The 17,315-nt window shown below is 39.0% G+C and overlaps 1 protein-coding gene across 8 annotated transcripts in view; it reads right to left on the minus strand.

The window, feature by feature from the left end:
• DHX29 (DExH-box helicase 29) overlaps nt 1-17,315 on the minus strand; it is a 34,958-nt gene that overhangs the window by 17,164 nt on the left and 479 nt on the right. For 4 of the 8 annotated variants that reach the window (XR_014025389.1, XM_081319799.1, XM_081319798.1 and 1 more), the window contains exons 2-13: nt 15,968-16,035; nt 15,566-15,679; nt 13,212-13,341; nt 11,584-11,723; nt 10,740-10,862; nt 8,538-8,664; nt 7,449-7,610; nt 5,998-6,163; nt 4,483-4,606; nt 2,871-3,473; nt 1,688-1,831; nt 1,431-1,607 (exon numbers count right to left, since the gene is read on the minus strand). Coding sequence is in view for 7 of the 8 variants with exons in the window: in XM_081319799.1 (XP_081175925.1) it covers nt 1,431-1,607; nt 1,688-1,831; nt 2,871-3,473; nt 4,483-4,606; nt 5,998-6,163; nt 7,449-7,610; nt 8,538-8,664; nt 10,740-10,862; nt 11,584-11,723; nt 13,212-13,341; nt 15,566-15,679; nt 15,968-16,035 (2,078 nt within the window). In the remaining variant the exon portion in view is untranslated. Of the gene's footprint in view, nt 1-1,430; nt 1,608-1,687; nt 1,832-2,870; nt 3,474-4,482; nt 4,607-5,997; nt 6,164-7,448; nt 7,613-8,537; nt 8,665-10,739; nt 10,863-11,583; nt 11,724-13,211; nt 13,342-15,565; nt 15,680-15,967; nt 16,036-17,315 lie in introns of those variants that run through there. The other 4 variants (XM_081319800.1, XM_081319802.1, XM_081319803.1 and 1 more) reach the window with 4 other exon arrangements.

The following is a 17,315-nucleotide window of genomic DNA, read 5'->3' on the forward strand; positions in this document are numbered from 1 at the left end:
AGCGTATAAGACGACCCGGCGTATAAGACGACCCCCTACTTTTAAGAAGTTTTTCAAGGTTTTTTGTCTTATACGCCGGAAAATACTTACATGCCCTGCCCTCCCTGTCCGTCGCAGAGGAGGCGAAGGCCCGACTGGCCCCGCCGGCCCTCCCACTGCTCCCGCGCTTCTGCTGGCCCCCGAGACGCAGTGTTTCCCGGGCGGCAGGCAGCGCCGGAGGGCAGCCGCCACCCGCCACGGCCGGCGCCCCTCCTGCTTTCCCCCCCCCAGGCCTTGAACTTCTCCCATTCGGCGCAGGGCGGGGCAGCTCCGCCCGCAGCCTCTTTTTCATGTGCCGCTTCGCTCTCACCGTCGGCTGAGGCGCGCTCGGCCCGGGCTCCCGGTCCCTCTTCCCGACCAGCTTCCCGCCCTGCCCCTCATGGAGCTGGACTGGGCGTGCAGCCTCTCGGTGTGGCTGCTTTTCCTGGGCAGTCTGGCGGTGCGGCTCCTGCGCTCGGACCTGTTGCTGAGCCGGCGGCTGCTGCTGCGCGTGGGGCTGCTGCCCCTCAGCGCCGCGCTCACGGCGGCTGCCTGCTGGCTCGTCTCGGCCAGCACCGCCCGGCGGAAGCGCAACGTTGGACGGGAGCAGGACTTCCCTGCCGGCTCCCGTCCGAAGCTCTTAGGGAAGAGCGAGCCGGCAGGGAAGTCCTGCAAACGCACACGCACGCAGGACTTCCCTGCCGGCTCCACGCTCTTCGCTCTTGAGGCAGCTGCTGCCTCAAGAGCGAAGAGCGTCGGACAGGAGTCGGCAGGGCAGTCCTGCACACGCGCGCACTCCCCAGCTGCTAAGGAGCAGCCAGGGAGTGCGCGCGTGTGCAGGACTTCCCTGCCGGCTCCCGTCCGACGCGAGGGAAGAGCGAGCCGGCAGGGAAGTCCTGCAAACGCACGCGCACGCAGGACTTCCCTGCCGGCTCCACGCTCTTCGCTCTTGAGGCAGCTGCTGCCTCAAGAGCGAAGAGCGTCGGACGGGAGTCGGCAGGGCAGTCCTGCACACGCGCGCACTCCCCAGCTGCTAAGGAGCAGCCGGGGAGTGCGCGCGTGTGCAGGACTGCCCTGCCGGCTCCCGCCAGACGCCACCCACTGATTTTCCGGCGTATAAGGCGACTGGGCGTATAAGACGACCCCCCAACTTTTGAGAAGATTTTCAGGGGTTCAAAAGTCGTCTTATACGCCGGAAAATACGGTACATGTTTGCTAAGTGCTGACGATGGAATATAATCAATCAATGGATATGAAACCATATCCACATTAGAAATAATTTTGTGGCAGTTCATTATAAATTTTTAATACTATAGAGCACAAATTCAGAGATGAACAGTTTATGGTATTTCCAAAGGAAAGGATAAGACATCAAATCAAGAATTGTTATAGGAATACAATTATGCATTTACCTCTACAGGGTAACTCCTTCCTGAAATTCTTAGTATGGGGCAGTGAGTGAAGTAACTGGAGAATTTTTCACTATCAACTGTGGCACTCATCAAAATGAGATGGAGATCTGAACGCTTGTGCAAGATTTCCCTCAAGATAATTAGCAAGAAATCTGATTGAACGCTTCTTTCGTGAACCTTTATGAAAAAGATATAGAGGAAGTTAATACAGATGAATAACTGTGCTGCTTTGAGATAATTAAAAAAATGTTGCTAACCTCATCTACAATAACATGAGACACGTTAGAAAGAAGAACATCTTCTTGCAATTTCCGGAGAAGAACTCCAGTTGTACAGTAAAGCAGTCTAGTGGCTTCTCCTGTTCGCGATTCCATACGGATTTGATAGCCACACAAGGAATTCTTAGAGAAGAAAATAAAAGGTTTGTCCAAAATAAATTTATTGTGATTAGAACTTTCCATTATTATTAGAACATACTATTTTGCTCCTATATTAATTCACAAACATTTTTCATGTTTGAAAAAAAAAATCCATAGCAGGTGTAGGTAGTTTTGAAGCACTGCCCAATTTTTAGTCCATCCCAGCAGAAAGGGATGCTAGCTACTCTTTTTTATTTGTGTTTTTAAGGATATGTAATACTTTCTATGCAAGATTAACTCCTTAATATTTATTAAAAATCTAACAAATATTTCAAAAAGAAATATGCTTCCTCAAAGGGGGAATTTCTCTTATAAACTGAGTGCAAAAATTCAGTACACCCTTAAGGGTGTTTCTGGACTGTTTACCAACAGAACTTCAATTGCAACTCTATTCTGTTCTTCAGTTTGCCAGATAATGCTATTGCACCACAATTAAAGGTAAAGTAAAGGTAAAGGTTCCCCCGCACATGCGTGCTAGTCGTTTCCAACACTAGGGGCAGGTGCTCAACTCCGTTTCAAAGCCGAAGAGCCAGCGTTTGTCCGAGGACTTCTCCGTGGTCATGTGGCCGGCATGACTAGACGCCAAAGGCGCACGGAACGCTGTTACCTTCCCACCGTAGTGGTCCCTATTTTTCTACTTGCATTTTTTATGTGCTTTCGAACTGCTAGGTTGGCAGAAGCTGGGATGAGTAACAGGTGCTCACTCTGTTATGCGGCACTCGGGATTCGACCCACCAAACTGCCGACCTTCTGATCGACAAGCTCAGCGTCCTAACCCACTGAGCCACCGCGTCCCACCACAATTACTGATGCATAACTCAAGCTGTAAGGAATTAAAATTACTACTGAATGATAATGTACCATTTTTTTCCCTTAGGATCGTAACATCTTTTTGTGAAATTCCTCTAAGCCATAAATGAAAATTTGTTCCATTATAAACTGATCTTTTAGGAGCACTTTAGCTATCCTATTACATTCTCTGAAAAGCAGTCTTTGGAATATAACTCTAAGAACGTCTTACTCTTCCACCAGGTCCATTTTCACAGCCCAGTTCTTCACAAACTCTAGTTGCCAAGCTCACTGCTGAGATCCTCCGTGGTTGGGTGCAAACAATATTGCATTTATTCAAATTTCGTTCATTATGTAGCAAATCTTCTAACAAGAAATGTGGAACTTGAGTGCTTTTACCACTACCTGTTTCCCCAGCCACAACCACAACTCGATGCTTTTTTAATGTTTCTATAAGGGTATGTTTATATTTAAACACAGGTAGTTGCTCTCTCTCCTTTAGAAGTCTTTGGTATCTGGAAGAATTCTGCTGTTTTTTAAAGAGAGCTCTCATAGGTTCTAAGTCATCTGTAAACGAGGTCTCAAGAGAAAGCCCATTAAAGTCCTCTTCAGAGATTAAGTTCTCCCAAGAGTCTTCTGCATCTTCTGAAAGTTTGGCCTTGCCTTCAAATTGCTGTTGTGGCTGCTGCTGCTTCAGCTTGTTCAGCAGTCTGGCAATGAACTGGTCACGAGGCTTGTTGGTTTCCATCTTGTTTTCGTCTTCTTTCTTCTTTTCAGCATCGCTCCATTCTAACCAAACATTTCTGTATGTAGGAGGAAGTAACTGATGCACCGACTGAAGAGGAGACACAAAAAGGAATGCTTTAAAGTATGCTTTACAATGAATGATGTATTACAATATTTATTTACTGAGAAGTGTCATTATATTCAATAAAACTGATTCCAGATAAATATGTACAGGACTGCTGTCCTAATCTATTGATGGCTCAAAAGTAAGAAAACTGTTTTTCAACATCCTATTTTAGGCATTTTCCAAAATTAATATGACTTATTTTTGCATTCCCAAAAGCTTATCCATATAATAATTTTGACACATCAGCTCCAGATTTATTTTGTTATTTTTTAACAGAAACTTCTGAAAACTCTTAACATAGTTTTGAATCATGTACCAGTGAAACATTAGTAGACAAGTTATGGGATGGAGGTCTCTGTTACTCTAAATGTCTACTAGTCAGATTTACTCTCTAACGATCTTCCAGAAATTATTTTTAGTCTCTCTCTCCCCCCCCCTCTCTCTCTCTGTTTGTGTGTGTGCATGCATGTGTTTTACACACAATGAAGGCTGCACGGCAGCATAAAGGTTCATCAGCATAATGACATGTATTTGAACAGTGGATTTTGAAGAGAGAGTACATGGGCTATTCAATATTCTTTTTATCTGGGGGTTATGACTGAGTAAGAATGGCTTCTTGAAGTTATGGTATAGGTATCTGGCTTAAAAAGAAAAATGCTTAAAGTCATCATGCCAAGCTAACAATTTCAGCTGGACGTACCTGAGTTTTTCTGTATCTGAATGCTACTTATTATTTTTGAAAATGCTTAAGTCACAACTGCATCATATACTGCCCAATTAAAAATGGAATAAAATAAACAAGAAATGTTACCAATGAGAAACTGCATAAAATTAATAGAGAAAGCAATCAGATCCATCAGACTGCAAAGTTTTAAGAGTCACCATTTCCTACATTAATCACCAAAACATTAATTGCACATATTGTATATGCCATCATTCCTTTTAACCAAGTTATTTTTAAATATTGTTATTGGGAATTATAAAATCTCACCTGCCCTTTTGTCAAATGATACAGAGCTAATGTAGCAGCCAGATGTTGAGCTTGCATACTATCTTCTGTAACGATTGTGGGACACACCACCAATGTATCTTCAGCTGACTTGATAACTCGTACCCTTAAAAATAGTTACTTCAAGCTTAATAAAAATAATATATTAAATAACAAACTATTTGGAATGGGAAATCACAACTTGTTCTCAAAATTCCAAATGGCACGAGCTGTGTAGCAGTTCAGTCACTTCAGTAAAATATGACAATGCATGCTTTGTACAGTTGGTTTTAATGTATAAGCAAACTTTTATCATATATTTCTTATGCAAATAACACAAGCTGCCCAGAGTTGTCATGAGTCAGATAATCCGTAAATTGCATAAAATTTAAAAGTAATTGTTTATCAATGTCAGCTTTATAAACAAATTCCAAATTTGATATAATCTGAAATAACATTTTTTCATTATGTATATTAACAGCAATTCAAAAAACAGAAATGGTAAATAGTAGTAGTAGTAGTAGTAGTAGTGGTGGTGGTGGTGGTGGTGTTGGAAGGGACCTTTGAGGTCTTAGTCCAACCCCCTGCTCAGGCAGGAAACCCTATACCATTTCAGACAAATGGTTGTCCAGTCTCCTTAAAAAGTTAAAAAGTGTTGGAGCATTCACAACTTTTGGAGGCATATTGTTCCACTGATTAATTGTTCTAACTGTCAGGAAATGTCTCCTTAGTTCTAGGTTGCTTCTCTCTTTGATTAGTTTCCGTCCATTGCTTCTTGAAGAGCTTGACTCCCTCTTCTTTGTGGCAACCCCTGAGATACTGGAACACTGCTGTCATGTCACCCCTCGTCCTTCTCTTCATTAAACTAGACATACCCAATTCCAGCAACCGTTCCTTATATGTTTTAGCCTCCAGTCCCCCAATCATCTTTGTTGCTCTTCTCTGTACTCTTTCTAGAGTCTCAACATCTTTTTTACATCGTGGTGACCAAACCTGGATGCAGTATTCCAAGAGTGGCCTTACCAAGGCATTATAAAGTGGTATTAACACTTCACATGATCTTGACTCTATCCATTCTTTATGTAATATGTTTAGATATTGCTGTATAACTATTCTTTTAGGTGATTTTTGAGCTACCTACTTTCTCTCAGCCCAATTTACCTCACATGATTGTGGGGAAAACAGAAGGCAGAAACATTATATATGTCACCTTGTATTTTACTAAATCAAAGAAGGATGTAAATCAAATAACTATACTACTGATTCAGCTTTTGCAAATGGACATATGTGAGAACGTGGTGTCAAATTGACTTCATAATAGTGATAAGAGTTTTGCTTGCCTATAAAACTGAAGAAATTATAGTATACTATGAATGAATTAGATCAGAATGGCACAATTATATCTGAGGGTAAATGATTTAATCTATGTTTCAAGCTGATCTACTTATCCATTAAAATTACTTGAATTGAAGCTATCAAGCATAATCAAGTGAAAACTTGCTTCAGGGTTATACATACCTACATTTCCAATATCTTCCTGATGGAACTTTTTCAAAAGAAGGATTTGGGGACTTGGGATAATGCTTTCTGCACCAGTCAATCAAGAACTGTTTCGGAGATTTTCCAGTCCAACTTCGAGCTGTATAATCAAAATTCCTTACATCCTGAGGATCTTTCTTTTTCACTAATATCAGCAAGAAAAAAACAAAAGTTATTTGTACACAGAGGATAGGGACCATTAATTAATTTTAAATCTGCATTTCAATATAAACAATTTTTAATATAAGCTCTGAAAAGCAGGCATAATTAATGCATGTGTAAAGCTAGATTCCAAATAATTCCAGTATTGAACCTAGAGTCTTGTGCTTCATTACTCTTTTATACAGGGTAGAAAAGGTTTATTTATAATTTGCAGGGTTTTTAAAGAAAAATTATGCCTTAGGAGTTCAGGGGCATAGTGGTAGTCAATTGATTTTGAGAGTCAATTCTTTATTTACAGTGCCCATATTTGAATTATACAAATATTGCTTCTAATTATAACTGCATTAAATAATGCCTTCATTTATCATGCTACATTCTGCAAGAAAGGATGCAGAATGCTGCGAGTTTTAAGTGTAAGGTTCAGTTATAATTCAAATAAAAATGGGATAGCATTTTTTTTAAAAATGCTATGAAAAAAGCTTGACTATTTAACAAATGCTAAATAATGTACAAGCCTGCTCATCAGCCATCTTATATGTTTAATGAATATATTTACCTGTAGGCATGCTTCTTTTAAATCTGCTAGATTTCCTATTTTCAAAGGATTGGGAGAAAAGCCATCTGGCTCTGTTTTAGTCTCAGCTCTTAAAAGGATTTGGCATCAATTTTTAGTGAGCTGGACTGAATTTGCCCCTTTCCAGGTGTTTTCTATGAAGAAATCTCTAGACTCTAGCGTCTCAGTTTTTTTAATATGATTGATTTGTTCAAGTATTGGGCTGAAAATTTAGACTTATAGGAAACTGTTTTGGAGAACTTTGTGTTTCTGTATTAACAGTGCATGGTGGGCAGAAAGTATTCCCATCAAAGAAGAAAGAATGAGAAAAGTTTTTATGATTCATAATTACTGAGATTCTAAGTGAGATGCTTTTATTTTTTATAATTAATAGTCACATTTCTCAAAAGATGAAGGATCTGAGAAGATTTATTCAGTTTTTAAGTAGGATGGTTTATTGTGATATATTTTAAATGAATTTTTAAATAAATACAGTGATATTCTGTTCCAAAGAAAGCAATCTACAGATTCACAACTTAAAAGAGAAAATCTTGAATCCTACAAAATCAAATATTACAAAAGGAAAAATCAAGCTTAACAACAGATTTTGCAGATAATTTAGATGCCCCTTACAAAAGCTATTGATCTAATCTGTATTGCATTACATTCTATGGTAGACTGTCAGAGAATTGAAGTTTTAAAACAAATTTTGTACCTTTTTGTTCTTCTGGAGGAGGATTTTGTAATTTCTCAAGCATGTTCAAATTCAAGGCTCCACCTTTTTCAAGAAATGCAGGATTCTTTTTCTTTTCACTTGGCTGGTCTGTGACTTTTATATCAGGATTGAACACAGGGTGGTCTTCCAATGTTGCCATTTCTCTCAAAAAAGAAATATAAATAGGATTTATTCAAATAGCCAAGGAAGGAGGGAAGGAAAAATGTTTTTTTAAAAATCTACTTGAAAGCTTAAGTTTAAAAAATATTACTCCTATTTAATCTATATCGTCTTCTGTATCTGAATTAATATTAGCGCTATTCACATGGCAATAAGGTAAAGGTAAAGGTTCCCCTGCACATGCGTGCTAGTCGTTTCCAACTCTAGGGGCTGGTGCTCATCTCCGTTTCAAAGCTGAAGAGCCAGCGCTTGTCCAAGGACGTCTCCGTGGTCATGTGGCCGGCATGACTAGACGCCAAAGGCGCACGGAACGCTGTTACCTTCCCACCGTAGTGGTCCCTATTTTTCTACTTGCATTTTTATGTGCTTTCGAACTGCTAGGTTGGCAGAAGCTGGGACAACTAACAGGCGCTCACTGTTATGCGGCACTCGGGATTCGACCCGCCAAACTGCTGACCCTCTGATCGACAAGCTCAGCGTCCTAACCCACTGAGCCACCACATCCCTTTCACATGGCAATATTAAAATATAAATGTTAATATTAATCTCACAGAATATTTTAAAGGAAACATATGTATACTGCTCCAAATTCAGAAAATTTATTGTAGCAGAACACATCATTTTTGCTCAAATCACAAATAATCAAGCTATACTATTTGGCTGTGCATTAATTTTGCTTGATAAAGCCCATGAGTTTATCAGGTGATACAATAATAGCAGGCAACAAAAATAAAAAATGTTGTCCAGGCAAATGTATTCCTATACTTATACATGATGTACAATTTTATAATTTCTCAGTTTTAGAAAAGAAAGTAAAGATGACACCACAGTAGTATTTTATATAACTCTTATAAAAAATGAGAATACTTTTTGCAAAACTGGACAAGTAAATGAATGTTGAACATCTACCTTGTTGAATACGTCTTATTTTTTCTTGCGCCATCTTTTGACCCTGCTTGTTTTTTTCTTCTTTAGAGGATCTTGCTAGCTCTTTCTTTTCCACAAGCTTCTCAGCCAAATGTAAATATCTTTCATTCTGTTCCAGAAAAACTAGTTACTCCATATGAATATGCTAGCAATTTTTTTTTAAAAAAACCCTCATCAGACAGAGTCACTCTTTGAGGGAGATGTGTGATTCAGAAATGTGAAAAATAAATAAAAATTATGAATAAATGCCAGCTTAATCTCCTTAACAATTCTGATGCCAGCACACCTTTAGATATACTTCTTGGAATACAACTAAAGGAGCCATAAACTATGGTTTACAAACTACAATGTCTAGGTTAACACAAAATGTCAAGCTTAGGTCAAACAACCCATATTATTATGAACCTTATCATTCTCACATCGAAGCAAGCAAGTTTCCCTCAGAAAGCGTGAATGGTGAGAGTATTCTATTTTAATCTTACAGGTAACATTCCTACTTTTAATCTGAACCAAATTCATGTTTTATTTTTGCACTACCGTATTTTCCGGCGTATAAGACTGGGCGTATAAGACGACTCCCTACTTTTCCTGTTAAATTATAGGGTTTGGGCTATACTCGCCGTATAAGACTACCCCACTGCATACAAAGTCTGCTTGGATTGGGTGGGTCAGCTCTCCCTCCCTTCCTGCCCAGCCCTCTCTGTCTCCAAGACGATCCGAGCGGTAGTACGCAATTTTTTTTAATCCCATTTATATCCCGCCCTTCTCCGAAGACTCAGGGCCGCTTACAATCTAAAGCACAAATCAATGTGCTTAGCAATGTACAAAGTACACCTCCGGCATCCAGAGCCTGCCTGCGTTTCTTTAACCTCCACATGCTTCCAACTCTCGACAACTTCAGTGTTGTAAACCTTGCTGCTGTTAGTATCCTGGGTGACTCTTCTCCAACCCCCCTCTACCCCAACCCGGGTGAAAACGCTAACGTGCTCCCAGTGTGTGCCTATCCCTCTCCAACCAACTGCCCCCCCATCCCTATCTGGCTCCAGCGGGCTCATGCACACATCCCAGGGCCGCCCTCCAGCAGTCCCCGGCTCCGGTCCATCTGTCACCGACAGAAAACAGCCGGCCCCTTGCCTCCAGCAGGCTATAGCATGCAGTCCTGGCACAGGTCCATCAGCAGGCAAGGGAACAGCTGGCATGTTTTGTAGTGCCCAGGCTCCCTGTACAGCAAGGCAGACTGGGCTGTCCTCCTGAGTGCCTGCGGGGTCCTCAGCAAAGCCCTGTGATGCAGGCACGTGCAAACGCCGTGAAGCAGCTGGTCGTCGGGTTTGCAGAGCCAGGAACCGACGATCAGCTGATAGTCGGGCTTGCTGATTACCGGCGACCTCCTCCCTTGTTTGTTGGAGCGCCGGGTCATGGAGTGAGCCGTGTGCAGTGGGGGGGGGTGAGTAGGTGAAGCAGGGTTTGTTTTTGGAACGAGACCCCCTGTGTAGTGTCGGCCTGCAGGGCTCGACAATGGACAGCAATTTTGTGATTCCCTCCCACTTCCTCCCCCCCCATCAATGAGCTGCCGAGGTTGCCTGCGTGTGTGTATGTGTGGAGGGGTGTTGCCTCTGGTTTTTCCTGTAACATCGGACAATAAAACTGCCCTTAACCCTAACCCCCAGCATATAAGACGACCCTCGACTTTTGAGAAGATTTTCATGGGTTAAAAAGTCGTCTTATACGCCGGAAAATACGGTACATTCAAGCAGTTATTTTCACAACTTAGAAGCTAAACCAGTCAACATTTCCTACTAACTCCATCCATTTGGATGTAATAATGAGCAATAGTATAGCTGCAATCAAGTTTTCTTAAAAGTGAAAAACTGATGAAGCTTTATTATTTGCTTTAGCCCACAACAAGCATCTAGGAACAAATTTAAATCCGCAGCTTCCTCTCCCTTTACTCAATAGGAAAAATCTGTTTCTCAAAGTTACTAACATACTAAACAGACACATAGGTCTGGTTCTCTGCTTAATGCTTCTCAAAAGGGCAAATGCTTTTCCACCTGAAGAGGGAAGATTGTGAGGCATCTCTCCCCAGGAAGGCCTTGCTTGTGTCCAAGAAACAGTTCTTAATATATGCATTACAACAGGATGCTAAAAAGACAAAGATGTACATGAAACAGTTCATGAACTTACTGGGTCAAATTTTTCTTCCTCTGAATTTTTCAGAGACTCATTTTCTTCCTCAGCCCTCTGCTGCTCTGCATACAACAAGATTCGTTCCTTCATACTGATACTTTTTTGTTTTTCTGTGGTTACCTTTGGATATTATAAAGGAATAGTGTAGATAAATTGTTATTAATGCATCTTAAAAACAAGCTTACAAATTACTGAAAATTTGCTGTTGCTTAGAACTAATCTGTATGACTCAATTAGTTTTCTTAGAAGAAATTCCCATTATAGTTAATGTGTTTTATTCACTAACACGCAGAGTGTGTTACAAAACTGATTTTATACTTCCATGAATGCAAAAGCATAAACATCCAGTCATATCTACCTGACCCACCAGAGCAGAAAAACGGGGAATGTTACAAGTCCCTTCTCTTATAGTGGAACCAAGATCAAGGGCCTTCTCTGTGGTAGCTCCCTCCTATTGGAACCTCATCCCTGCAGATATAAGATTGAGTGCCACTTTGACAGTCTTTCACAATGCCCTAAAGACATGGTTCTGTCAACAGCCTGGCGACTTAGAATGATATGGAGCCCATCAAGTGATTGGTCTAACTGTAGTTGCCGGGGTGGGTAGGGCTGGGTGGGTAGGGTTTTATCTTGTAAGCTGCCCGGAGTCACCATGAATGAGTTGGTGATCTTTTCTTCTCTGACATTTATATATTTTCTTAATAAGTAATAAATTTTATGCCATCTAAAGTCATTTCTTCTTCTTCTTCCAATGAATTTGACAAATAAATACATTTTATGTTAAAGCATTTTTTCCATAAAATTAAACAATACTATGGTTTCTCTACATCCAGCAAAGTACCTTTTTCTCACCATCATCTTCCTTCCTTTTATTGTTTAGTACCTGAGGAGTTTCAGATTTTGGCAAAGGAGAATGAAATTTAGCCCTAGTTTTTTTTTGTTCTTCACCAAATTGCTGACTGAAACCTTCAGGCAATGCATCTTTAAAAAGCAGAAACAGAATGTCAAATACTGAATGTTTAAACATATATAGTTGACTGTCTACTTATACATAGTTGATAATTATCTGTAGTTCTAAATTAGAATTACATCTTTAAAATCTTCCTTTTATTGTATAATTAATTCTATTCATATCATAATTTCAAAACTAAAGGTGGAATCTGGAGCTTTGTTTCTGGCAGCACAATAAAAGCAGGTGGCAAGCAAATCTGCTCTTTCTTTAATATCCCCTCCCCAATTCTCAAAAGCTATTTCGGAGAAATTCCCAACCTTTTAGATAACACAAGAATACTTGTGGGGAGTTGTAGTAAGAAAGTGAGGCAAAAGCCTCATTGTGGTAATAAAAAGTTTACAACACAATGCTGAATTCCATGATTTGTCCTTGCAAGCACCTATACTTACACTGAAAAAAGCAAGAGCTTTTATGAGATTTTCCAAAGCCTTTTTTTTAATAACCAGAAATACAAAATTGATAAATTATTTCTGTGTTTCTCTTTTTTAACAATACATTTAAACCATAATTAAATGGGTTTTTAGTTTAAAGTTTTTATGCTTTCTTAGCCACAGTTAATAAAAATGTTACACAGCCTTTACACTTTAGAATGATTTCAAAAAATTATGTAACAGAAATACTTTTATGTAAATGTATGTATGTATGAAATTATGATGCCCACACAAAGGACATTATGATTCTCACATACAAGGATAGGCTAAGCCCTTCTCTGCTCATGGGCTTACTTTCTCTTTTTGATTTTCGATCTAGCTGATGAACCTGTTTATGCCCTCCTTTAGGCCTTATAATTCTAAGTATTATATAGCTATTGGTAGCACCATCAATCTATTACCTAAAATATGCACCCATTATAATTATTTCTTTAAAAAAATAGTCAAGAAATATTGTATCTCTGCTTCTAATACACCTATGGGATTCTCATTTCCCTTTGGACTGTCCCTTGTCATTTCATTGTCTACAACTGTCCTACATTTTTCCCATTATTAAAGAAAAAAACCCACTCAACTAGTTTAACTCTGTTGGTTTTCCTTCTAATATGCAGAACATCTAGTCGACCAAAGGAACATTTCTAAACCTTGGAAGTAGCTTGGCACTTCCTTTTTCTGAAACATTTTTTTTAACTTTCCAGTCTCACTTGAATCCCTGACACTGAATAATTGTCTCCTATCCAAATACTAAGTAGGTCTGATCCTGTTTACCCTTTTGAAAACCACCATATTTGGATAGTCATCTGCACAGATATGCATCTATAATTAATCTTAATTTTCAACTCCTAGAACAGCCAATAGAAACTTGAAATGGTCAATGTCAATTAATAAATACAGGTAATCAATGTATAGAAGGAAAATTCTTCCCTCTTTCCCTTCCTGCAGCCCCAAATCTGAAGGGAGACTTAGAAAATGTTTTATGTTTATATTGGATTTCTCCAAATTCATTAAAGCTGCCTTTATCATTACCATCGGATAGGTTTAAACACAGCCAGTCAAGTGCAGAATGTAGGTCGCCACCATACAAGATAGTATTATTCATAGCTTCTTCAATATCTTCAGTCTTGAAAGAAAATCCTTGCAAAGCCATGTATACATCCTATAAGCAACAATGCATTATGGAATATCAGAGGAAATCCGCAACTTTTCTTCTCTGCACAAAAAAACTTATAAAATATACGTTTCATTCCACTAGAAAACAGTGGAATGAAATTGTTATAATGAATAGTGAATAGTAAAATCTATGCCTACCAATCCTACATTTTGGAAAACATAGTTCTAGATTTCTAAAAAAAGATCTAGCGTGGTATTGTAGCTGAAATTTTGAAGAGAAAAGTTCCTACTTGGTCATGGGGAATCTCTCAACCCAATCTTTCATACTGGGAGGTTACTCTGGAGATAAACTGAGGTAACTCCTGAAATACGTCAACTATCCCATTGGCATATGCAGCAAAAGAAACTCCTAAGATGTTGTTTTACCAAGAATATAACTTTACTGATAGATCCATATAAGTACAGTAGAAGCAAAGCCAGTTCTCAAGTTTTTGCGTGAAAAACTGCGTAGTTAAAATCCCCCTTCCCCCCCCCCGGGCCACCCGCTGTCCATTGTCCACCAATCCAGTACAATCTCTTTGTTTTGGGAAACTGTCTGCTCAGCTCAGAAGGCTCTCATCATTCGACCTTGAGGTGTTGAGATTTTCCCAGACCACAGATGGTGCACATGAATTCCTCAATTCTATCCCAGCTGCTCATACATTCCAATCATACCCCTTCCTGGTTTCTGTTGTCTGGCTGTGAGCAACAGTTCACAGCGAGTCAACTATGACAATATGTTTCAAGCAGTGGTGGGATTCAAATATGTGAACAACCGGTTCTCTGTGTGGATGCTGCTTCCGGAAGTCCATTTTGGGCCTCAGCAACAAAAAATTAGCTACTGGTTCTGCCGAAGTGGTGCGAACCGGCTGAATCCCACCACTGAGTTTAAAGGAGGAAAAAAAAACTAGTATAAATGTGGGGAACCATTGTTGGTCAAAGGAATCAGATTTAAAAGTTTAAATTTTCTTTCACAGAGTTGTTCTTTCCCTGAAACAGTAAGACTGAAGCATGGGAATGTTTTTTTTTTTATCTTCAGGCATCACCGGATTCCCAAGTGAGTAGCTACGGCAAAAAGCAAATGTACACAACTGCCACTACTGCACACTTTATTCAAGTTTACCTTTAAAAAGTATCCAGAAAGTTCAGTCAATACAGAACTTAGCAGGAAGTTCATTAACCAGTGACTAGTAATGGAATCAGATTAATAAATTAAATTTATATGTTGCCCAATTCCCAGCGACTCTCTGCAGTTTACAATTGCTAAAAACATTTAAAAACAAAGATCAGCACAAAACAATATGGTCAGATCTGGATGGTCCAAATATCCATGCCACTTATTTGGAAATAGTTCCTCCCCGTCCAAACTTGCAGTCCCCAGGCACTGGGACAGAACCTTGGACAGCCTCACTTGGCTGATTCAGAGTCAAGTATCATCAGTGTTATGACCATATAGAAAGACGCTCACTAGTTGCCCATTGTGTTCTAAGTACTAGTACTAGTGTTAATCTCTAAAGCTCTAACCAGGGTGTTTCCTGGTTGTAAAGTTTCCTGAGACAAACTTTACAAGCAGTAAGATCTGCAAGAAAGGCTATTTTGCAGATACTCCTTGTTTTATTCATTCATTTACTAGATATGAAGCAAAAGCCTTCTCTTGTAATAGTCTCGGGCTACAGAATCCATTCTCTCAGAGTTGAAGTTGGATCCAACCCTATCAGCCTTTAGAAAAGTCATCAAGATATGTTTCTTCAACAAACCCTTAGTTATCTCACTACTTGAAGTGTCTTGATTTTTAATTTCCATGGGTTAGAATTTATTTGCTTATTTGATTTGCTACCCATTTGCTTCAAGGTGACTCAAATTACTTTCACAGGTGGTTTTTTTTTAATGTTTGCTACCGAACTGTTAATTTGAACAGGAAAACTAGAGAAAATAATGAAATACTAAATAAAATTAATTATAAATAAGCAAAACCAATACAAAACACAATACATGGAAAAGTAGGAAAGTCGATTATAATGTTGCAAGAACCTGAAATACTGAATACTGAAAGTAAACAAATTAATCATCTTTGCCTTCCTTATGTCAGTTTAATATATCAAATAAATGGACTACAAATCATTAACAGACTATAATATAGAAGCCTTTATCTTCTCTGGAGAATGTATATAATTGATTTCACTTAAAAGATATGTTAAATATCAATGCACAGAAAGAGTCTCCAATTTTACCTGTAATTTTTTAGCAGTTAATCTTCTAGAAATCATTCCTTTTTCACCAGTTTGTTTTTTATGCTCATTGATTATGGCAATAATCCTTTTTTCCAAATTACTATTAATTATAACCTGAAATGAAAGAAAAACCTGGTTACAAGCTTTAAAAATTATTGAACAAAGCACATTCACAGCTAGAGATTCAGCCCAATGGTATATACTTGAATACTTTTTCTATATATTTATGAAAAAGGTTACTGAACTATGCATATATTTTATTTGCTAAATTTACTTAATAAATACATTTAATATTAATTTATTAAAATTTTATATAATTTTTCAATTTAGGACTCCAGTCTGTTATGTATATTCCTGCTCCCTCCCCAAAGAATTATTTTTCTGTCTAACAAATCATCTCACCTTAAGAATAGACTCATCTGTACTTGCACTGGAGTCAACTGCAGAACCAAAGCTATATGTTTTGGGACCTGTATAATTAAGCAAAGAATTATTTGACAAAGCCAACGTAAGAGTCTAGTATAGCATTCTAGTCTCCGTAAGGCAAATCAAAAATCTATGGGACATAAAAGCAAGACACAAAAGTACTGACCAATGATAGCATTACTCCTATTTTTAAAATATCCAGGTTAACGCTCATAAAATCTTACTTTTTTGCAAGCTGTGTAACTAGATAATTACAGATGCCCAGAGCTTGATATAATATGGGTGGCTATATGTTTTAAATGAATAAAGTTCCTGTTATTCCTTTAATTTCCCACCATCCTACATCCACCTTCACTGAATTATGTTCTACCTCTATCAGTGTTCTCATACCCTATATAATTTTATATATTTCTCTTATTACATATTTGCTATGTTAACAGCAGATTAACCTGAAGTTCATAAGAGAATTATTCTGCACAGGGGGAAAATACAACACTCTTAAATATCAGCAGATTCAAGAAATGTGTGTTTTGTTGATTTCATTGTAAATGAAAAGATAGAGCTGTTTGTTTTTATTTGCAACTAATTCTGGATTACTGCTACTGGGTTAATTTGTGGATAAAGCAAATGGAAACATTTACCGTATAACTTTTAACACATTTTGAGTTTCATATTCATCTGAGGCCACAAAATATCCAGAATTCAAGTACTCTTTTGTAGTTTATAACCAAGCATCCAGAGATAGCCTTTAGTTTTATAATTTGAGTTTTTCTGTTAGATTTATGTTAGCGACCAGACCAAGGTTTAGTATGAATTCCCTAAGACACTAATAGGCAGAAAAAAAGCATACAGTTAATGAGTTCAAAGGCTCAGGCCTGGTGAGAGATCCTGAGGGGATACCAGTAGTAGATTTGGAAGTGAAAAAAAATCCCAGACGACAGTAATCAAACTAGTTCTCTACAGTTGCCAAAAAAACCCGACATGGTGCATGCAAGTAATTGCCAAGAATCTAGCTGTGAAACTTTATTCATGCCTACAACAGAAAGGGGCCCCATTTCCTACACGTCGGATAGAAAGCTTAAAATATACTGAGGCTCAAATTTATAAAGTTTAAACAGAAAAGGACTTTCTTCTATGTCCCACCACCTTCCCTTAGTGAACCTGGAGTACGATGGGGGGGGGGATCACAATTGGCTTCTATTTCAACACTGGAGCGGCAGCACAGGCAACCCAGTTAACAGATAACTAATTATCCTTTTTCCAGCTCCGAGATGCAGTTCACCGGGACCAGCCTCCCCCAACCGAAAGCCCAGCGGGCGGGTCA

The sequence above is a fragment of the Vipera berus genome (assembly GCF_964194415.1).
Source record: "Vipera berus genome assembly, chromosome: 2".
NCBI lineage: Eukaryota > Metazoa > Chordata > Lepidosauria > Squamata > Viperidae > Vipera > Vipera berus.